Source organism: Taudactylus pleione, unplaced genomic scaffold (assembly GCF_031769625.1).
Source record: "Taudactylus pleione unplaced genomic scaffold, aTauple2 ptg000102l, whole genome shotgun sequence".
Classification (NCBI taxonomy): Eukaryota; Metazoa; Chordata; class Amphibia; order Anura; family Myobatrachidae; genus Taudactylus; species Taudactylus pleione.
The window spans coordinates 1,999,017-2,022,332 of record NW_028284504.1 but is presented as its reverse complement, the minus strand read 5'-3'; the positions used below and the strand labels follow the sequence as shown (position 1 = coordinate 2,022,332).

General features: G+C 43.7%; 1 protein-coding gene across 3 annotated transcripts in view; it reads right to left on the bottom strand.

Annotated features, from left to right (window-relative positions):
• Positions 1-1,974: 1,974 nt before the first annotated feature.
• FAM171A2 (family with sequence similarity 171 member A2) overlaps positions 1,975-23,316 on the bottom strand; it is a 64,511-nt gene continuing 43,169 nt past the window's right edge. Inside the window, exons 5-10 of one of the 3 annotated variants that reach the window (XR_015878258.1) lie at positions 9,027-9,203; positions 8,745-8,861; positions 8,392-8,515; positions 6,756-8,134; positions 6,504-6,645; positions 1,975-6,192 (exon numbers count right to left, since the gene is read on the bottom strand). Coding sequence is in view for 2 of the 3 variants with exons in the window: in XM_088470666.1 (XP_088326792.1) it covers positions 6,554-6,645; positions 6,756-8,134; positions 8,392-8,515; positions 8,745-8,861; positions 9,027-9,203 (1,889 nt within the window). In the remaining variant the exon portion in view is untranslated. Of the gene's footprint in view, positions 6,646-6,755; positions 8,135-8,391; positions 8,516-8,744; positions 8,862-9,026; positions 9,204-23,316 lie in introns of all 3 variants that reach the window. The other 2 variants (XM_088470666.1, XM_088470665.1) reach the window with 2 other exon arrangements.

Below are 23,316 nucleotides of genomic sequence, written 5' to 3'. Positions count from 1 at the left end.
TAGAATGTCAACAGGAGCACAGATTATTTCAGCTCAGTCACCTACTGGGAATCCAAATGTGTTTAAATTGAAAGGAGCTAGACCAACATTGTAATCAAACCAAGCATTTAAATCAGTGGTTCTCAATTCCAGTGCTCAAGTGCCAACAGATCATGTTTTGTGGATTTCTTTAATCATGCACCAGTGAGTTGATCTATTTTGCTGGGTCAGTAACTATCGCACCTGCTTCCAGATAGAAATCCTCATAATGACCATTTGGGAAAACTTGAGGGTTGAGGTTGAGAACCACTGTTCTAGCAGCACAGAGTAGTGATGTCAAGCTGCTGTCAAACTGATTGTGTTATCAAACCCAGTCCTCTATGAAACATTTAATCTAATCTAATTAGGGTAACTAAGGGAAGCTGGAGGACACTGTGGACACGGGGTGGGCAAGATGCTTTGCTTGACAGTAATGATGGTATCCAGTAATGATGTTGCCATCATGTCGACAATGATAATGTTGACATGAATGTGGACACCAGCAGACATTGACAGAATGTTGACATACCTGCCAGGGTTTGGGGCAGTATAAGGTCTATATGAATGGGTCGGGAGAGGGTTAACATGCGATTTTCAGTGTTAGGCAAACCCCAGGGTAATGAACATACCCACTCCATGATGTGGGCCTGTCACCATAAGCTTACCTCCAATGTAGGAAGGTATGTGTGCATACAATTATTGAGCACAGTTAATCCGCACATCCAGCATACTCTCTGGTCTTTCGCTCCCAAACCGCACCTAGGCAGCACCAAATCAACTGTAGGTGGGGTCAACACCCAAGTAAACGTGGTTAGCACAATTATCTCTAGCCACATCACTGGTAGGTGAGACAATGTGACTGCAATAGTAAGCAGGATTTTAGGGAACCATATACAAGGCAGGCATTATAGGAACCTCTATACAGGATATTCAATACAGAGAGCATCCTAGATTCCAACATACAATGCAGAGGGCATCATAGTGACTGCCTTATATTAGAGAGAGCATCCTAGTGACTTCCATTATATACTGAGAATCATGGTGACCAATATGCAAACAACATATAAATGACTGTCATATAATACAGAGAACATCCATAAACTACTGAGAGCATCATAGTGACTGCCATTCAATAGATAGCAACCTAGTGGACTATGGGCCTGATTTAGAGACGTACCCTTTTCCGATATTTACGCAGTTGAGCGATTATAAGCTTATTGTGCATGCACCATGGTTGCACTGCGAACACGCCAAGATGCCTCTGTGATGCCGCTTGCAGTGAGGTCTCCTTCAAAAAGTGATTAATAGTCACGGACCATTTGGAGGAGATAACAGGGAATGGTAGCAAATAACACAGGCGTGTCACAGACATTTTTAGGGCATGTTGTAGTCTGCATCTGCGATCCTGTACACAGATAAAGTGGTTCCGATAGCTCAGTCCAGATGGTCATTCTGCGTGACCATAGGGCTACTCAAATGGGCGATTATAGAATGATCAGGGACGGCGGCTGCATGTTTGTACTTGCTTGGATTTGCAAAGCCACCGATGGACATCTCAATACAAATCCCTGTGGCTATGACACTTGCATATTTACGCATTGCCACTGCGTAGGATATGCAGCTGCTACATCATTAACGTACATCTCTAAATCAGTACTGAATGGTTGAAGATTAGAATGCAGGAACTCCTTGGAAAAAGGAGATCTGTGCAAGATTTTTCAGCTAATTTGCTCATCTTTAAGAAGCAACATTGTATAAAGCAGAACATTGTAAATTTACTTAGGCAAGTCTGTGACCAGCTAACAAATTATAAGTTATTTTCTGAGGTAATAGTTATTCTGATAACCATGAGAAGACTATACAGCTTGCAATCTAATAAATATGTTATGGCTGAATTAGTATTCATGATGAGGTAAAACGTCAAACTCAAGGAGGAAACAGTGACACACCTTAATCTGCATTCATGCATTCTCTTTTAATATGTAGTAACTTCCTACTGCCTCTAGATGTCATCATCATTGCAATACAAATACAGTATAGCTTCTGAAAGTTTACAGAAACCTACTTAAAGCAGCAATCCCATGAAAAAAAACAAATGTTTCCTTTTTAAACATAAATCATTGTGGCAACAATCACAGTCACCTGACACACAATGTTGTGATAGGGACGGACATCGAAGGATCCACCATCAATGTTGCCATCTGTGTTTTACAGTGATGCCAGGAAATCATATATGGTGAACTATCAATGACAGCATAATCACAATCTTTGATCCTGGCAAAGCTTAGCAGCCACGCAGGGCCACTGCTGGCGGGCCCCCTGCTGTCTGGGAACATTCTATCCAGGCATTCCTCCCTGATTGCAGCCCTGCTAGACATCGTCTTCAATGTTGGATTGCAGGGTGATTCAGTTGTGGACGCAGTGACGGATCACGCAGCTTAACAGGAATCTGTGCATGCACCTGACCTGTACTGCACATGTGCAGTATGGGTCTGCGATCCCGCACGCAGTCTGGCTGCAGACTGTCAGCCAATGATAGTCTGCTGCCATTCCTGGGTGAGAAGGGGGCAGAGACGGCCTCAGTTTCCCAAAACGGAGGCGTGTCACCGCTATTGGGGGGGCGGGGGGGAGTGGAAAGGTAAGGATCTCCATCGGCTGACAGAGATTTCCTGGCCTCTTTTACTCATCTGCAGCGGCCGGGTTGTGTGACCCAATGGCCGAAGGGATAGCAGAGGATCCGTTGCGGTGTCCTTAGACGCAGCTCGGATCAGTAAAGCATGCAGGTGGCATGACGCCCCCTGCTGCATTACCATATTATAGCTATCGTAGCTGCTAACATGTTAGTAGCTGCTATAACATATCCGGCCGCAGCTGAATCACCCTCTCTTTTCTGCAGTGATTTCTGAAACTCAAGTGATTTTGGAAGCTATACTGATTTCTGTCCTGTAAGTCAGTCTGCTCCTGATATACCCCATTCCAAACGGTATGAGAATACACCTGCCTGCACTGTCATTTACTGCTGATTCACATAGTTATCCAGGTTAAAAGTGAGGACAATGTAAAAAAATGAAGGCTGCAGGTATACTTCCAGGTCCAGTCTTCAACCCGGGCAACGCCGGGTATCCCAGCTAGTGTGTATTATATATATGTACACTATTATTTGCGTGCTAAATTACAGTGATTCAGTCAATGGTAGTGACTAGGAATCTCACTGTTTCTTATGGTAGTAAAGAGGATGCTCTGTATTGTATGGCAGTATCTAGAATGTGCTCTGTATTTAATAGATATCACTAGGATGCTCTCTGTATGTAATATCTGCCACTAGGATGCTCTCTGTATTGTATGCCCATAACATACATACATGCACTCAGTATTGTGTGCTACAATAATGCTTCTCTGTATGGAATGTCTGTCACTAGTAATGGGCAAATTATTATACATAACAGTATAACCTCACAGTTTTAAAAATGAAACATTTTTACATGTTTGTAAGTGACCCCCTATACTAAGAGAAATTACACAGGGTATTGGAGTGTGTGGAACCTATATTTGATGTAAATGAAGACCCACCATCATGGTTGGGACACCCTAATTTTTTTGTACAAATAGGCAAAGGCAATGTGATTTTTTTCTCTCTTTTACACTCTTAGGGAAAATTAGAATACAAACCTCCACCAATGGGATTGCATCGAGCACTTCAACTAGACGCATTGCCATAAAGACAGTAACTTCCTTGATGAAGGGAACGACAAAACGCATTGGAAGAGACATTATCAAAAGAACAAGATACCCCCTAGCAGAGACATTTCACTGAACAAACAACCTGCTGCCTGATTCACTCACCCCTGTCACCATCCACGTGACCAGGAAGCAGCCGTATACAGGAGCCGCTGGCTATGCTGACCAGTGCAGGTGTACAGAGAGAGGCACAGCCGACACAGCAGGGTGGCTGGACAAGACCAGACTCTGCCACCACCCCCATCATGGAATAAGATACAGGCAAAGGACACAACTTCCACAATACCTGCATCACTACATTAGGTGATCAGGAAATAACTGGAGATTGCAAGCACCAATAAATAGCCCAGTCTCCAGTAATACAATCAGACTCACCAGTGGGACATATCAATCTCCCGCAGCACTGCACAGGCTGAAAACACAGGCAGACTGAGTGGAGAAGAGACCTGGAGAAAGTGTACCATCAGACACTACTGCGGGATGCTGCTGCTAGAAACAAAATAAGGATACTTCCAGCTGGAACGAGATCCAACAGGTACACCGGAGCTACCCTGAGGGAACATACGATAAAGGCCAATTTGAACCAGGTATGTTACGCTCAATAAAAAGCCGAAACACAATATCCTGTATCAAATCATTATTTCATCCAACACCTACACTTGCTTACACATGTAGTATAATCTACATAAACACATCTGATACACCATCATTATAAATACATACATCAGACACTATAACTGAGGATTGGATAGAAAGATACCACAGGTGCAGTGCTTTAGTAACCTGACAAAATAGAGCACGCCTACGGAGAAGAGACACCTCCAGTCAAGAGCAGATCCCAAACCCTTGGCACACCCGCCGAGTGCAGTTCCCCCTTCCACCCAATATAGTGAGAGATTCACAATGGAGAAGACCCCGGTAAGAATGATCTATTGAAGGATGACTGAGCTTCATGCAAAAGCAAGGATGTCCCAGACTTAACTACTATCACTTTAATATAAACACAATGCTAACCGTTGGACTCCTTCTTGCTGGAATAAGTCATGATAAATAATAATTCACCACTTATGTAACCAATGCTTGTACTCTACCTATTGCTGACCCTGTCTATTGTTCCTCTGTCTACCAGCGCACTACTTTGACTACTTGTGTGCTAGCTCCATGTACTGTAACAATTTTCGATCCCAGTGTAATTGCCCACGATTTACAGGCATTGGCACTATTTATTTGGTTTTGCCGTAAAACTAATTGCCACTTTAAATCTCTACAGAATAGCACCGATGCTTGCAAATAATGGGGTATTACATTTGGGCCTCTGTCTATAGTTGCTGGGTCTCCACCTACCATGTTGCATTGGTCTTGCATACCACCTTTGTGGTTAGCGCTAATGGTGTGCTAACCATGTCTAGAACATCTTTTGTGTTTGCACCTTCTCCATGAGGCCATTTTCAGACGTTTATCCCAGGGGCACTTTAAGTTCCAGCATCCACCACTGGAGAAGGGTTAGCTAGTGTAAGAGCTCAAATAAAAATGATTATCAAAATAGATGACTTGTAATGCAGTCTAGTCCTGCTTCATAATTATCATGAACATCAACTGTGAATCCATAACAACATAAACGTGATTTTCTACAGGAAAGAAATTGAACAGTGTTATACATCCCTCACTGCACGGTGTCACAACTCACATCTTTGCACTACAATCTTTATTTTTCATGTTTTATTAATAATATTTGTAGGAAATGGCAGTACTATTTAAACAAGACGAATACACTTTTCTTGTGCTGTTTTCCTTGGGAAATTTCTAAGGACTAGCTTCTTGCAATATAAATAGCATCACCGCGAAGGAACATAACCACTGTCGGAATGCATCATAAAAGAAGTCTGAATACCATAGAAACATCAGGGTCCAAAAACCATAATGCATTTTTAAAAAGTTAGCATGGTATTTCTATGACCTCTTAATGCTATGGCGACCATGATACATTACACATTATTGGCTAATAATGAGATGAAATGGGTTTACAATGGATACAATGTATCACAAAGATTTTTATAAATTGAGAATTACAAGGACTTTTATGTATCATGAGAAGTAGCTGTGGATTCCATGGTAGGTGGCTAATGGAACCACAATGCAGTGAGGGGTGGAGCCAATAAAGTAGAATTAGCTGCAGGAGTTACATCGCTCCCTATATGAGAAATAGAATGACCATAATGCATTGCAGGCTACGATCTTCCACACACTTTACATAAACTAAACACAAGGACCACAATGCATGAGCTACTGGAAGATGTCATTAGTCTATTGGGCATAGACTAGCCTGCAACACAGGAGCTGAGACAATCCTGGCAGAGAGGAGGGAGGATGAAGATGAAGCCCACAATATTCTGACTGTCCGAGCCAGCTGCGCCTGCACCTCTTGTCCTTGTATTACTATTTTAACCAGAAATGGAGAGAAGAGAAAGTCAAGGTTAAATGTCCAATCTCAGGAATAATCTGTCCCACCCACAAAGAGAAGAATGGTCCCACTGAGAGTCTCACCATGAAGTGTCATAGACTCCCAGATTCCAGAGGGACCTCTAAGCACCTGTATATTTTTGTTGTTAATTCACCTTAAGTGTGTAAATGTGAATTCTATGTGTGTATCAAATACATAATTATGTTGATGTACTTGTGACTGGATATGTGTAAACATACATGTGTACTCTCTGTATGTATTTATATCAAGGTGCCTCTGGCCTTACACACAGGAAACTCTCCAATGCTGGGATTGTGCCTCGAAGATTGGGGAGAGTTAGGGGCAGGGTCTTTTCATTCTCCAGCCCCAGACTTCGGATTCAAGGGGCATCCCTGCGCTTTCTCCCGAAGTCCTTTGAGGGGTATATCCTATACACAGAATGAAAATTGAGAAATCCCTCATTATTTTACATTAAACACCATCAGTGGTCTCTCCTCTCTCTTTTGCCAGGGGCTCTTCTTATCTTGGTCATCCCCACCTTCAGATTGGTCATTAAGGTCCTCATCCGGGCTGGTCATAGAATCCCTCCGTAGTTCACTAGTGCTGCTGCGGGAACTGTCCCCTCTGCTGCGCCCTCTCCTGTTCATAACTGGGCATGTCTCAGAGGCCTCATCTAGAAGTGGAGTGAGTGAGCTGTCTTCTGGGGAGCAAGCACCCCCAGTGCGACTCTCACTTAGGCTTTGTTCACCTTCTTCAGCAAAAACCAGCTTGGAGTAGGTCAAAGAAGAAGGCTGAAGCTGGGACCTCCCACCTCTCCCCTCCTCTGGTCCAGATTTCACTTTAATTTCATTGACATCCACACCTGAGTCCAGACTGGCATCATTGCTACGTGTCTTGTCCCCAGCCTGCAGATCAATGTAAGAGTGACGCACCTGGGCATTGGATCGTCCATCTAGTGATACAAACCAAGCTCTGGGGTGAGGCTTGACTCCAAGTTCCAAAAGTTTCTTCTCAGTCAGTGCTTGGAGCTCTCCATTCAGCTGTGCCATTGTGGACTCATTAAAAACCACAGGAATTGTGACAGAACCACTCATTTGTGAAGAGTGGTTGCTCCAGCCTTTACCATCTTGATCTTGCACAGACAGAGATAATGACCCTGTTTGGTAGTTATGACTTTGTTGAAGCAGTTGCTGACGTTGGACATGATCTTGAGGTGCAAAATGATGGGCATGCGAGACTTGGGAGGATCCAGACTCGCACTCTGATTGCTCTTCACCCGGCCCACTGGGATTTTCATCTGATGATAACCTTACATAATGAGCTGGAATGACCAAAGTGGGCATAGCATGTCTGTACCCTCCCTCCTTCATGTGGTCAATGGATCCACAAAATATTAGCTGTCCAGGTTGAGTCAATGAGGTGGGACGTGACAGTGGATCTGCTGATTGTGTCATCAAATAATCAGGAGGTTTTGAGTCCCCAATCACGTGCTTGAAGGGTGGTGGAAGCGGAGGAGGGGATGGAGGAGGATCTCTGACTCCTCCCCTACCAACTCGCCTCCTCTGTCCCTTTCCACCTGCACCATATCCTCTTTTAAGGTCTTCTGAATCTAGCAGGTCTCCAGAGCGGGCAGACTTCAGTGGATAATCATCACGAGGACCTGGCCTTAGTGGGAGAGTATCTGTGGAATGTTGCATGGAAGAACGGCCTCCAGACTTGCAAAAATCTTCACGGGAAGAAAAAGCAGAGCGCAGAACTGGAGTTCGAATGTCGCTATCAGCTGTAGACGTGGAGTCCAAATGGCTAGTGCTGATGAGGTTAAGGTGGGAGGTAGAGGTTGCCTGGTCCCGTTTGGGTTCATTGAGGCCTGAGAGCTGCAGTTTGTGATGCTGTTGTCTTGGCTTTAGGCATCGCCGCCTGCAGAGATGTGTGGGGTAAGACGAAAGAGATTAGTAAGGAAATAGAGCAAACAGTGGAAGAGTGGGTGTTTTAAAATGATCATAAAAGTGGAATATCAGTAAGGTTATGTGATGAAACTGAAAAAAATTAAATAAAAGATTATGCAATATTGAAGGGGGAATGTATTGCTGTAAAAAGGAAAAGAAAGAGGTTGGATTCTGTGCACTGTTGACACAGAGAAAGCAGTAAATGTCATATGGGGACAGTGCCTTTACCTGCAGTAATATATTAGTAGACATAGCAGGATGAGGACCAGCAGTGCAAGAGCGCCCAAAATAGAAAGCAGGAAGATGGTATGGTAACCAGCTATGTCCACACCACTCATAAGTGACAGCATACCTAAGAAGAGAGTACAGTGTAAGAAAGAGGCTGTATGTCTGCAAGGAGAGATTTCAGAAAGGCATTCATCACATGTTTCAAGACGCAACAGAAAAAAAAAGTAGAAAACAACAACTAACAAACTGGGGACAGGGCTTCAAAAGAAAACCTAACAAGACCACACATAGAATAGAAGCACCACAAGGTTATAGAAGTATTACAGGAAAACAAAAGGAAGGGAAAGCCTTACCTCGACCAGTGGAGGGGATCGCTGCTGCCCAGTATCCTAGCTTTGGGTATGAAAAAGACCAGTACAACTGCTGTCCATCTCTTCGGACCACACCCATACCAGCACGGAGCCACAGACCTAAAGGTAACAGACAGAAAAGAGGAAGAAATGGTAGACGGAAGAGGTGAAGCAGAAGAAAATAGTAGAGAAAGAAGATTATACAACAGTAATGAAATTAAATCCAGTCAAAGACATGCCAAACTGCTATCCTATCATGGGCCTATTTTGTGGTGGTTCACATACCGCTCTTGGGCTCAAACTTCCAAGCAGGTATACTTGTGGCAGGTGTGAGACCACTGTCGGAGGGGATTGGAAGAGAAAGCTGAGCAGGGCCAGTAAGATGAACTTCAGAGCCGTTCCCGGTGAAAAGATGAACACTGACTGCAGCAACAGGAAGCAGCTCCACCCAACTTGAGTTACCTGGTAAAAGCAGATGAGGGAAGAAGAAACAATGGTCAGATGAAGAAAGAAATTAAAGGTGACGAGAGGCTCTAAAGCAAGTGAAGAACACATTATACCTATATCTGTGTAACAATTTCAGTAACAACCCTGTAGAAATAAAGAATATGATTTGTATATGGGCTGATTCAGAGTTGGGAGCACTTGTATATCTGTGTGCGACTGAGTTTCGCAATCAACATACGAAGTGCTATGATGCAACAGCCGCAGCATTTTACACACAAAGTTCCGTTTTCAGTCTCTGGTGCACACAGATATACAAGTGTCACATATAAAATTAATCAGCACAGTCTCCTGGTGCGTCCTAGTCACATCGCATTGTGACTTAGACGCATTTTCGGCAAAAAAAGATGCCTGACGCCCTCATGACAGGCTTATCGCGCTGCATGGCGTATTGAGGCTAGATGATACATCTGTAACTTTGTACCTTGGAAAAACTATGTTGCACTGCAGGTTGTGGAGACTGAAAATGTGCAGACAGATATATGCTGGGTACACACTTGTCAATATATAGTGAATTTGCATGCCAAGCAATATATCACGATATCACAGACATATCAGGTCGAACCTGCAGCATAGCGTATGTGGGTACGGTCGACCCTCCGACGACCAGTACACTTGCTGCAGGAACTGCCGACACTGGCATCTTAACTGGGCAGGCAAATTTAAATGCCCGCCCAGTTGTCATGTCAGCCCAAACTTATCAAGCGGTCAATAGGTGTACCCAGCTTTAGATTTAACAAGGGCGTGTCCAAATTCAACTCTAAATTGCAGGGTAAAAATAAAAGTAAAGCTGTCCAGCATTTGTTGGCTTCACGCAAAAGCAGCCAGTATTTACCCGCATACATACAAATAAATAAATGCATTACACCCTTTGCTTTGCAATATGGTTTGACCAGGGGTAAAGTTATTTGCTATTGTTTTTTTTTTTGCTTTGATCCCAACTCAGAATCAGCCTCAATGTAAGCATGGTGCTTGATATTGACATTATCTTATAAGTCAAGTATACTCCTAAAACCACAGCTATAAGAGATTCACAGTTGTGGTCAAATATGAAAAGTAGAAAATAGCATGGTGCACCTGTGCCTCTTGTACATAGATAGTTTGTGAAAATGCCTTGAGGCTTGAACCTATCTGTGCAGACAGTCTACAAATTGAAAAAGTAATGTCATGGACAGTAATCAGATGCAGAGGTGTCATTTACGAGGTTGGGTACGGGGTGCCGGCGCTCAGGATCCCAGTGGTGAGAATCCTGATACCGGCATCTCGACAGGGTTAAAATATGTCCTATAAAAAAAAAAAACCATATATACATCCAAATGGGATCATTAATATTATTTCCCTGCATTTGCTATAAGGCACAGTGATTACGATGGTTACATGTATTTTTTGAAAAGTATCAGTGTGTTTTCATCAACAAGTAGATATTACTAACTGCTTTGAGGCTCATTTACATGAGTGTAAGTACATTTTCTAACACGCCTCTCAGATGTAGCTGTACACTTTAACGCACGCATAGGTGTTGCTTTCACAATTTCCCTGAAATGCTTTTTCAAAAGTAGGCAAGTCTGAGTGAGCTAAGAACTTAAATCTTTTTACAAACAACCAAAAACAAATTACCACCAAATAAGTAAAATATCCTAAAATACAATTGATACAACTTCCACAATCAGCCCACTGGAACAGGTATCGGCACAAATGTCTTTCTCTACAGAACTTGGGGCCTGATTCATTACGGATTGCTATTGTGATTGTAGCTGTGATTACGCATGCATTTCTGCTGCAAAAATATGCTAATGTCTGCCACCACTCAGCCAGCATAGAGACGCCCACTACTGCTTTTTCACATCCGTAAGTCTTCGCAGTCCTGTGTATACATCAGTAACATCGGACCCGCACGCAGAATTACAGCAGGTCTGACCTGTCTCAGAAATTGCAAGTCTCGTTGCATGCAGTGAGCACTCAACCTGCATATGCCATCGCAGTGACTAATTTATGAAACGGCGGTCAAGTAAAACAGACAGGCATTCCTGCGTTTCTCTGACCACTCCCCCGTCACCACCCCCAAACACTGACGTCCCATTACTCACTCTGCGATGGCTTTTTGTTTGCGTGCATGATTGCAGTGCGATCGCAATGCAAACCCGCACACGCACACTGCGGCACGTACACATGAGCAGTACGCACCATCGGCCGTTCTGCGTACGATGTTGCAATTGAGATCCATGCTGAATCAGACCCTCAGAGCAGACAACAAACAGCCCTGCACTGGTGCACCACAGAAAGACCTCTAATCACTATGACAACAGGACCGGGACTCCTGTATTTTCAGCACATACCACCGACAACATCCCTCAATTGCAGATATTCCACAACCACCCAAAAACTAGCTAGCTATAGGGGTGATTCAGCTGGCGATGGAATTGCAAATCAGCACTAAATATGCAAATGCAGCAGGAGGTGTATGACATCCCTTGCTGAATTTGCGATCCAAGCACTGTGACCAAGTTAGCAGGCTGGGATAACCATCGTGAACGATGGTGGACGGCACCGGGCTGCCAGCGAGCTAAGTAAGCCTCAACTTACTCAGGCTGACCAGCTTGCGAGGCTAGGAAACTGTCCGTGGACACAGCCCATGGCCTTGCTACTCCCGGAAAACGGGGCGGAACACGCACACGTATCCAATAACCCCGGCTGACCCCACCCCCGCACCACCCCTTAAATGCCTCTGCCTGTCAATCAGGCAAAGGCATAGAAGTGGCTGCGTGCGTTCACGCAGGACCCATTCTGCACATTCGCAGAACGGGTCCTGGGCACGCACAGGTTCAAAACAATCAGGAATCTGCGCTCATCTGAATTAGCCCCCATATAAACTTATACTTTACTTTCCTGGTTTGCAGCCAAGGAGAAAATGAACCACTTAGATCTAGCGCATGGGACTTTGTGTTATACTAATGGTGATGACATATACATATGTCATAAAATATAAAGTAAACATTTTTGCTCTGATCCACACTATTTTATAATAAGTGGTTGCAGTTACATACACCATCTTTGTAAAATAGTAAACAGCAGGACTGTGTAGGTTTGGACTAAAAAATCTGCACTTTAAATGAAAATGCATTTTTTTTTTCTTTCAGATTTTCGTTGTTTCAACTAATACTCTATGTGTAGGGAGAATGTATATATTAGCCCTACAAAGCTTACCATTTTAAAAACTAGACTACCTGTCACATACAATTAGGATCCATTTTTCTTTATTTGACACAAGAAGGGGGAATGTGGACTTTAGATTCCCCACAGGTGTCTGTGTAATTTTTGGATGTAATTGGCATAGAATTTGTAGTTAATTTTGATGGACATCATCTTTTCCACATTTTTTGGAAGTAGCCTCCTACGCCGATCGCTGACAAGGTTCCCGGCTGTGCTAAAAACTCTTTCCGAGTACACACTGGAGGGTGGGCAGCTCAAGTAAAGCAAAGCCAGTTTGTTCAAGGGCTTCCAAATTGCCTATTTTTCCTGCCAGTGGTCAAACGGATTGTCTGATATGCCTATTTGGACGCTATCATTAAAAAAGTAAAATAATCCTCAACCATTCTTTGACTGGTGACCATATCAAATGGAATCATGATAGAGGTCTACTTAATTGTAGGCAATTATTTTAGACCCGACCAGATGCCAAAACTTGGTTGTGTTGACTCATTTCCATCACCAGTGGGTTTTTTGGGAAAGTTTATTTTTTCCTCGGCAGATGCACTAGCTGGAGAAACTGAAGGAGAAGCCATCGCTGCATCACGTGCCACTTGAGCTGACAATTTGCTTACCAGCAGCTCTTTGAATCTCTTCAGATCTGTGTCCATTGGGATGAAAGACACAATGTATGGCTTAAACCTAGGATCCAGCACGGTCGCCAAAATGTATTGATCTCATTATAAGATCCTGACAATGCTTGGATCCTGGTGAAGTGAATAAAGCACTTGATCTAAAAGTCCGATATACTTAGCGGAATCGCTTCGTTTCAGCTCCTCCTTCAGTTTCATCTCCTCCTTCAGTTTCTCAAGCTGCTTTTCCAACAGTCTAATTAGGGGAATAACCTAACTCAAGCTGGCAGTGTCTGAACTCACTTCACAGGTGACTACTTCAAAGGGTTTCAGCACTTTGCACAACACGGAAAATATTTTCCACTAAGCTTGAGTAAGGTACATTCCCCCTCCTCTTCCTATGTCACAGTATGCTGTGTAGCTTTGGATGGCTTTTTTCTGTTCCTCCATCCGCTGAAGCATATAAAGGGTGGAGTTCCACTTTGTAACTACCTCTTGCTTCAGCTGGTGGCAGGGCAAATTTAACATTTCCTGCAGGTGCTGCAATCTTCTACATGCACCTGCTGAATGGCATAAATGTCCAGAAATTTTTCAGGCCACAGAAAGCATCTCCTGCACACCCCTGTCATTTTTGAAAAAAAAATTTGCACCACAAAGTTGGTTGCGTGAGCAAAATATGGAACATGTTGGAATTCACCCAGCTGTAATGCTCTCACAATATTGGTGGCGTTGTCAGAAATCACAAATCCTCAGGAGAGTCCAAGCGGGGTAAGCCATTTTGCAATGACTTCCCTGAGTTTTTATAAAAGGTTGTCAGTGGTATGCCTCTTTGTGAAACCGGTGATACACAGAGTAACCTACCTCTAAATGAGCTGCTGTTGCTTAGATGCTGTTGGTGCCGCTGAAGGCAATACACCCACCCAGTGGGCTGTTACAGTCATGTAATCTTGCGTTTGCTCTGTTCCACTTGTCCACATATCTGTGGTTAAGAGGACAGTGGGTACAATGACATTTTATTTAATGTCCCTGTACAGGTTGGGAATTGCTAGTGAAGTTGAATCTAGATGGATTTGGTAGCGGGGACACAGGACCTCAATTAACTGTCTAAAACCCACTGCATTATTGGCGGATATTGGACGCACATCTAATACCAGCATAGATGTTATGGTGTTAGTGATCTGCTATGCAACTTGGTGACTGCTATTATACTTGCTCCCCCTTGCAAAGCATTGTTTAACAGTCAATTGTATTTTAAAGTACTACTAGTAGTCTTCCTGGTCCCCTTCTGGGATGAAAATCCACTCCAGCAGCAACAGCAGTAGGCATAGCGATCAAGGATTCTTCTGAGGCAAGGACTGATGTGAATGATTTAAATATTAAATTAAATTTACTACTAATCAAATCTTCCTTCCCTGCGTTCAACTACATACATACTCCAACTCCCTCAGGCCTCTTGAATAATAAAAACATTTGTTTCCTGATGTGCCATGTTGGAAGTTGAACTGCCACAGTTGCTGCAATCTTTGACATGCAGTTGCTGAATTCCAAAAATGTCCAGAAACGTTTATGGCCACAGACAGCATCTCCTGCATGCCCCTTTAATTTTAAAAAATATTCTGAACCACCAAGTTGATTTTGTGGGCAAAACATGGGACATTTTGTTCACCAATTCTCTCTCCTCCTCCCTCATGAATTTGCTTTGGATTAAAAAAATTAAATTACATTTACTACCAATCAACCCTTCCTGTCCCTGCCTTCAACTACATACATACTCCATCTTCCTCAGGCCTCTTGATTAATGAAAACATATTTCCTTATGTGCCATGTTGGAAGTTGAACTGCCACGTTTTTGTGCTGCCCACTGCTGCCACTTAGCTTAGTCAGCCTGCTAGCTTGGTGCAAATGGTGGGCCTAAACCGGATGAAAACAACATTTTGAGCTGTGAGGTGGTCAAAATTGACTGGACACAAGTGTAAATTAATGTTATTGAGGTTAATAATACTGTAGGAACAAAAAAAAGTCCAAATTATGTGATTTTAGAAAACTTTTTAGGGTATGCCACTAGTATTGTGGCCATCTTGAAGTTGGACATCTTGGATGCAACTCTATCATTTTTTAAATGGAAAGGTAGTCATAAGACCTATCAAACAGATGCAGACTTTTATAAGAAAACAATGGTGTTCTTCGTTTTAACGTATCACAAGTAATTTGCCTCATCACTAAAAAATACTTGGTGTGGAAAATTAGGGTCCAGTTGAAGTTGCTGTGTTACCCAGTGTGCAAACTCTACCCGACACTCTAGGTCTAGGTCATCCTAAGTCAGGAGTTGCAGCATCTTAATCTTGTAGGGGTGCCATTAATGTGTAGACAAAATCTACAAAATGGCCGTACGACTAACCCCACATTCACAAGACAGACGACGAGTGCTACGTTGTGGGCTCTTTGAAAATGATGCCAGCACAGCAGGTGTTGCTTCATCTGTAACAGTGTTTGGTCGTCCACTCTGGTTTATCTGCAACTGATCCGGTTTCTTTCAATTTTTCTCCTTGCCTTGCAATTGTTATAATGATTGGTAGCTGTTATGTAAAAAGCACTGCATATTTTGTATACACAGTAAACTCTGTGTGAAACTTTAGCTCTGCTCAATCAATGATAATCACATGCAAAAATCTAAGTATTATCCTGGAAAGGAATTAATTTAATACTATTGACAAATTTCTCATGAAAGTTTTAATAAATTTTTTTTACAATCTACATAACTTTGTACCTAATATATGTTAAACTCCACCATGTCAAAGTTATTTTAGACCTTTGTGACCAGTGACCATTTTGAGATGTGTCCGTTAAACCAGAGCTTCCCAAACACTGCCATTGCAGTCCAGGTTTTAAGAATATCCATGCTTGAGTCCAGATGGTTAAATCATATTGACTGAGGTACTAATCAAGTCACCTGTGCTCAAGCATGGATATCCTTAAAACATGGACTTTAATGTCTGAGTTTTTGAACCTCTGCATTAAACAGCAAAATACCCTTTTAACTGTATTGTGTACCCACGTGAATTGAGAATGGCTACCACAGGACCAGGAGTCTGCTTTGTGTTTACTGACTAGGTTGGTAGTTTGAGAGATGCCAAGTTTACATTTGGCACCAAAATTTTTGTGTGCCACTGTTTTTCACAACAACAGTCAGGTAGTGGAGTTTTCTCTGAGAAAAGATGGTATCTACAGACCCAATGGATAGCTTGAAAATTCTCTGGATATACAGTTTACTAATACCCCTTTTCCACCTAAATTCCGGGTCTGACCCGGAGTTGGAACAAAGTTCCTATCCGGATCAGACCCGGAATTTTGCCGGCGCCGACTCGGGATATTCCCGAGTCAGCGCCGCTCACACCGCAGTCGGGTCTGCAAAGACCCGGCTTTTGCGGAGTGAAAGTGGTCGCTTGGAGATGACGTCATCTCCAAGCGCCACTGAAGCCGGACCAATCGGCCGGCTAGCAGCGCACTCCAGGTCATCGTGACCTGGAGTGCGCTGTTCTCACAGCAGGGTTTCACGGGCTACGCCCGTGTTAAACCCTGCAAGTAACCTGGGTTGGATTGCCGGGTCACTCGACCCGGCGATCCAACTCTCTCCCCTTTTACACCAGGGAGCTGCCTGGGTTAACCCTTCAAAAACTCGGGTTTTAGCTCCGGTGTAAAAGGGGTATTAAATTCTCTGTTGCTCAATAGTCTGCTGTTTTGGAGTCAGGAAGTAATTTGGTTCCACTTGGCAGCGAACCTTTAATTTTTCCTTTTCTGAATCAAAAGAAAACAAAATTAACAAACATAGGGGGGAATTCAATTAGCTGCGATAACCCATTTTCGCATGTAACATTGATTTATGGGCAAAATAAGAAATATTCCCCATTCAATTAGCTGCTCAGTTAACGTGTGCTAATTCTGCATAGCGGTTGACGTGTCTTTTTTATTGGGACCCCCTGAGCAAGTGAAAAGTTCGAGAAAATCCCTATTTTAGAGTACAAATGTCAGAACTTGGGGCCTGATTCAGAGCCGCTCGTAAGCGGCCACTCGTTCGCTCCGAGCGATGTTTGCCCAACTGCGCATGCGTACGGATCGTAATACGCATGCGCGAACCAGTCAGTGCGGCCGAAATTCGTTTGTTCGCTAAATAGCGAATGCCTGCTATTTTGAGTGACAGAATGAAGAGTATGTGTGTGGTAACAGGGGAAGGTGCTTGAAAACGGGGAGTGGAGATCCGAACGCAGGCGTGCTTAAAGGTCAAAACGGGCGTTTTAAGGGTGTGCATAATTAATACAGCAGCGTCATTGACCACGTCACTGGGTTATTTTATAGCCAGAACTGCTCGCAAGATTGTGGTAGCAAAAACCAACCACAAGAATAGCGAGCAGTTCATACGCTGTTCGATGTACTCGATTAATCTAATAAATAGCGGACATGACGTAGGATGCGAGCGGCCAGGGGGCGTATTTTTTAAAAAAACGACCGCAAGTTTTGTTCGCTCGTTCAGACATAGAGGCGTGAACAGACTGCAAAGAGCGAACGGTTCATTTGAATAGCCACCCCTATTTTCTGGACGAACGACCGCAAATAGCATCCGGCTCTGAATCAGGCCCTTGATTCAGAACCACTGGGACACCCTCCGTAATGATTAATTAGGCACTTGGATGTTTTTCATGAACTTATTTTGGCCAATAATGACATGTCATTTTCGGGGTGAAATTCAGCAAAGTGCATAATAATGGGAACAGATATATGGGGTAGTTGTTTTGAACATTTCAGGTGGCAGTTACAGGTGTTTTTAACACTTTTTTTTTTTTTTACAGTTGCTTAAAATGACCCAAAAATAAACTAACATGCAATTTTATGCACCCCTTGTTCTATTACAGCATTTGATTTGCTGAAAAAGACTTGCTGTCTATGATTTTTTAATTGTTATTGAAAAATGCTTATAATAGACATTTGACACACTTTAATAACCCCAAAAAGTTTGCTTTGGGCCACTAGCAGACTTCTATACCGTTATCCTATATTCGTTTGCATTGCATGGGGGGTACAGGCTGATTTCCCCATTTTCACCTACAATAATTATCGCCCAAATGCCAAAAGAGGTTTTTGGGTGTAAAATGAGCATACAGGTGAAAAGTCACATTAACGGGTGATAGGTGCATTAAGTGAAACCACATTAATGTTTTATCAGGGCTAATTGAATTCCACTCATTGGGTCTAATTCAGAGATTTAGGTAAATTCTATATTTACATGAATCTCCAATGTTTGCAGGAGCCACACTGCGCATGTGCCGATCTGTCTCGCAGTGCCCCAAAGCCGCAGCATGATTAACATGAGGCAATGAGGAGGCGTCAGGGAGCACTCCAGAAAACGGGGGCATGTCGGACCAGGTTTCTGGGCATGCCAAAGTTTCACTGGCAGCAGCAGCGTGATTTTGCCTGACATCCTGAGTAACCTGAGGATTACTCAGATGACCGATGGTTACGCAGCTGATCCGATGCTGTGTCCAGGGCCGGATTAACAATGGGGCGGGTGGAGCTACAGCTCCATGCCCCCCCAATGAAAATAGGCCCAGAGCATCTGCTGTAGTCTGCCCAGTATTCACAGAAAAAAAAATATCTGTCAACGGTCACCACCATCGGCATTGGTGAACCCTGCCCAGAGCCGTAACTAGACTTTTTGGTGCCCTGTGCCAGAAAGAAAATTGGCGCCCCCCTCATTTTTCAAAGGGACATAATGCACCCAAAAAAGGGCCATGGCTTCATGGGGAAGGGCCAGGGAAGAGATAGGAGAGGCCAGGAGATGCTGGGGATGAAATAAGAGGAAGCTACAAGCAAGAATGATAATAAACATAAATTTGAAAGGCCCAAACAGCGCCCCCTGACCTGTGGTGCCCTGTGCGATGGCACCGACCGCACTACCCTAGCTACAGCCCTGGCCCTGCCTATTCACTTCCTGGCCATCTAAAGCCCAGACCATTCACTTCCCACATCCCCGAAGGCCATTTGCCTTTGTCTGACATAGCTCTGCCCACCCACCGGATTAAGCCCTGCCCACCCGCGGCCATCCGAAGCCCCACCCACTCACCTGTTCCTCGCTCAGCAACTGGAATCCAGACTCCAGCTACTGAGCTACATAGACAATTAGGGTCAGAAGAAATACAGACCTGAGGAACACGGGGACAGAGGACATCTATCACCGTCCATGAGGTGAAACCTACAGTACATGCATCCTACAGGTCAGTGTAATCTAGTGCTGCTCTGTGTGTGTTCCATCTGACCCAGGGCATATGTGTGTGTGAGTTTTCTTATCCAGGGGCTGTGTGTGTATGAGTGTATATTTATATATATATATATATATATATATATATATACACACATACACACACCCAGACATTGGTACTTCCTGATCTTTGCGGCCCCCTGCTGGAGGCGCTGGTTACGCTACTTACGTATCTTCACTAGTTAGTGAAGATACGCAAGTAGCGTAAAGATCATCCAGTGTCCAACGTCATTCCCTACCATCCAAGTGGGCATGGAGGGTGAATGTATCCTTGTGGCGAGCGAAGCGAGCCACTGTGCCCGCTGCATGGCGAGCGAAACGAGCCCACAAGGGGCCGAATGGTATTTCCTCATGTTTACGCTACTTAGTAGTGAAGATACGTAAGTAGCGTAACCAGCTCCTCCAGCAGGGGGCCGCAAAGATAAGGAAGTACCCAGATATATTTACCCACTCTATCTGTAACGTCCGGGAGGCTCCTGTTTTTTTAGGTAGTCCCCCAGAAGACTGAGCGGATCTCCCGCATCCCGCCCACTTTCTAGTGAAGTGGGCAGGATGGGGAGCAAAATACCGGAAATTGCGATTGCTTAGTTGCAAAAATTGCCCATCCTATCAGTGGCCAGCAGCTGCAAATTAAAGGAGTTGAAGAAAGCAGGCAAGCATGCATATGTATGTGAGTTAAATGTGTGTATGTGCATACATACATCCGCACGAATGAAGGATTCTGGCACCTCTTCCCACCGTCCACCCATCCCACTCTCTGCTCTGTCCCACCTTCTCTCTATCCACTTCTCTGCTATTGGGGTTTGGGGGAGGGTTAGGAGAGGTTAGGGTTAGGCACTAGGGGGTGGGTTAGCCTGAGGGTTAGGTTTAGGCTGCGGTGAGGTAGCATTAGGTTCAGGCTGCGGGGAGTGGGAGGATTTGGTTTAAAGCTGAATGGGGGAGGGTTAGGTTTAGGCTGTGGGGAGGGAGGGGTAGGGAGAGGGGGAGGGTAAGGATACTGACCGACAGGTGTCATTATCCTAACCCTGTCAGGATGCCGGCGTTGGGATTCTGACTGCCTTGATCACGAGCGCCTGGCATCCCGTACCTAACCCGGTTAGGGATCTTGGATGAACACTTAAAGAAATATGGCAATAATCAGTGAACAATTTTTTTTACAGTCAAGGAAAGGCAGACTATACAGTACACACACTTTCACACAAAAAAACAACTTTTTTTTTTAATCGCTCCACTGCCTCAGCTTTAGTCACATCCCCTGCAGTGGCATAAAATAGGCCCTTCGCAAATTTCAGCTCCAGGCCCACGTGGACCATAATCTGGCACTGGCTGTATCTTTTAATGCAAAAAAAAAGGGGGAGAATCTGCGCTGTCTATAATGTGCTCTTAGTTATCATCTGTTTGTGACTTCACATATGTTATTAACACTAGTACACATTATAGACAGCGCAGATTCTCCCCCTTTTTTTTTCCTCTTGATCTTTCCTTCAAACTTACACGGAGTTTGATATCTGCAGCAGTCTTTATTATATTGGACTATTGTTTCAGCGCCAGAATTTTTTCTTTTTTCTTGTGTCTTCAGATGCAGCAGCAAATCAGAGAAGCCGACAGTGGGCGTAATTTTATTTAAGATGCCACCTGCAGCTTTAGCATAATTAGCACAGTCCCTGAGTACAAAGATACAGCAGCTGTGCTGTAGCGTCCATCTCTGAATCAGGCCCATAATGTCTTTCTTTGCCAATCTATAACTCTGAATGTCTGGCCCCAAAAGACAAGCAAATAACTTATAAAGCAACTTTACAAGACTCCCCGAAGACAGTAAGATTTCAACAGCAGTGCCCTGAATCCATCTGTATTAGTCTCTGATTGAGATTACGCTGCAACTATTACATGTCAAATCTAAAGTGCTGCAATTAAGACATATAATAAATAATTAATAATAACAGTAATACATCTCTCTAGGGACAGGCATACTGTTTTATTGGACTGCATTATATATTCATAGAGATGGAGCCCAGCTCATATCAGCCATACAATTCTTTCTGCACATGGTAATCAATCACTTCATTAGACCTGGAGATCAGATCAGTATATACACTCATCCTTAGTATTGAATAACAGATTACTTATGCTGGGTACACACTAGACAGACTGTTTGGCCGACCTATCCGACGATTGGTAAGGCCTGATGTGTCGGGCCTGACGTTACAACTGGGCGGGCCTTTACATTTGGCCGCTAAGTTGGGCTGTCACTCGACGGCGGGTCCCTGCAGCATGTGTAGGTCGCCCATACACAAAAGCAGATGTACTGCTATATCTGCAGATATATCTGCCATCTGCTGTGCTGCACAGCCGATATGATATGACTGTGGCGTAGGTCACAGTCATATCGGGGATACACACCCGCCGACACTCTCGCAATATATCAGCCGTTCAATTGAATGGCCAATATATCACCCAGTGTGTACCCAGCTTTAAAGACCAAACAATACACACTCACCTCTAGTACCGTTGATAAGATTGTGCACACATTCCCCTCTAGTCCTAAAGATTACACTGTACACACAAATCTCTTCTAGTCCCAAAAATCAGATTGTAGACACACTCCCTTTTATGGTACCAACACACTTGGCGATTTTTTTACACGATTTGCCCGATTCTGACGAATCGTGACGACAAATCGTGTAAAATATGCCCAAATCATGAGTTTCCACTCACAATGCCGATGCACGTACCTGCTGGTCGTACATCGCATCTTCAGATCTGCCGTGCCGATCTCAGTCACGCTGCAATGGAATAGTTAGGAGGCACGATAGATCGTTTGTCACATTGGACAGTTTTTTAACACCAAATCGTGCCCACGACTGCCGGGGAGCTGCTGGGGAGAGTTCAAGGGGAAATCGGACACATCGTCGGATCGTGTGCACATCGCCAAGTGTGTAGGCACCTTAGTCCTAGAGATCAGATTGTGCACAAGCTCCCTTCTAATCCTAGAGATCAGATTGTATATACACACTCTCCTATAGTTCCAAAGGTCAGTATACACACAAAGAAATGGAGAGAGGGAATAGGGAGGTAGGTGCTTCTTGTCAAAGTCTGAATTAAAGGAATCACACTGTCACAGCTCACCAAAAAAAAAAAAAAAAGGAGAGGCAGACCCCTTAATGGATACAAACAAGAAAAAAATTTGGGAGCGCTGTCATATGAGATTATATCTGATTTAATAAATGTACATGATAAACATAAAACACATAAAATGTTTCTCTGGATAGCGCAAAAGCATGCATGTAACATGTAACATAAAACAATAAATGAATGCAGACCCGTGAAAACTAGCAATCAGATGGTAAATAACAATAATGTAGAGGAGGGAGAGGAAGACTTAATAAATCACACAAAAATGTAAGATGGAATTAGCTCCCACTAACATTTTGAATTTATTCTCTAAGATATTAACCCCGGCTGAGAATACCCTTTTAACAAAGGGACTTAAATTTGCACCTCAGACTAAAGGCACACATCCACTAAAAGACATCAAAACGACTGCAGGATTACGACATTGTAATCGTGCAGTCGTTTGTCAGTCTGTGATGTGCCTACACTGAACGTTCAGTTGTTCAGTGTAGGCACAGCAATCATCCCCGTACATGCTCAACCTAACGTAATCCTCAGGTTGTACAGCATTTTCGGGCGATGATTGATGTCGGATACGACCAGCGGGAGCGCGCATCGCTGGTAGTTTCCAACATAAAAGTGCACGATTACTGAGCGACTGCACGATTACGATGTCGTAATCGTGCAATCGCTCAGTATTATCGATAAGTGGATGTGTGCCTTAAGCCTAATCTCTTTCAACTGTTACTGTAAGTGGTATTTCTGTATGAAGGCACTTTAGATAAATAGAATAGATGGTACACCAATTGTTTTGAATGAGGATGACATAGGG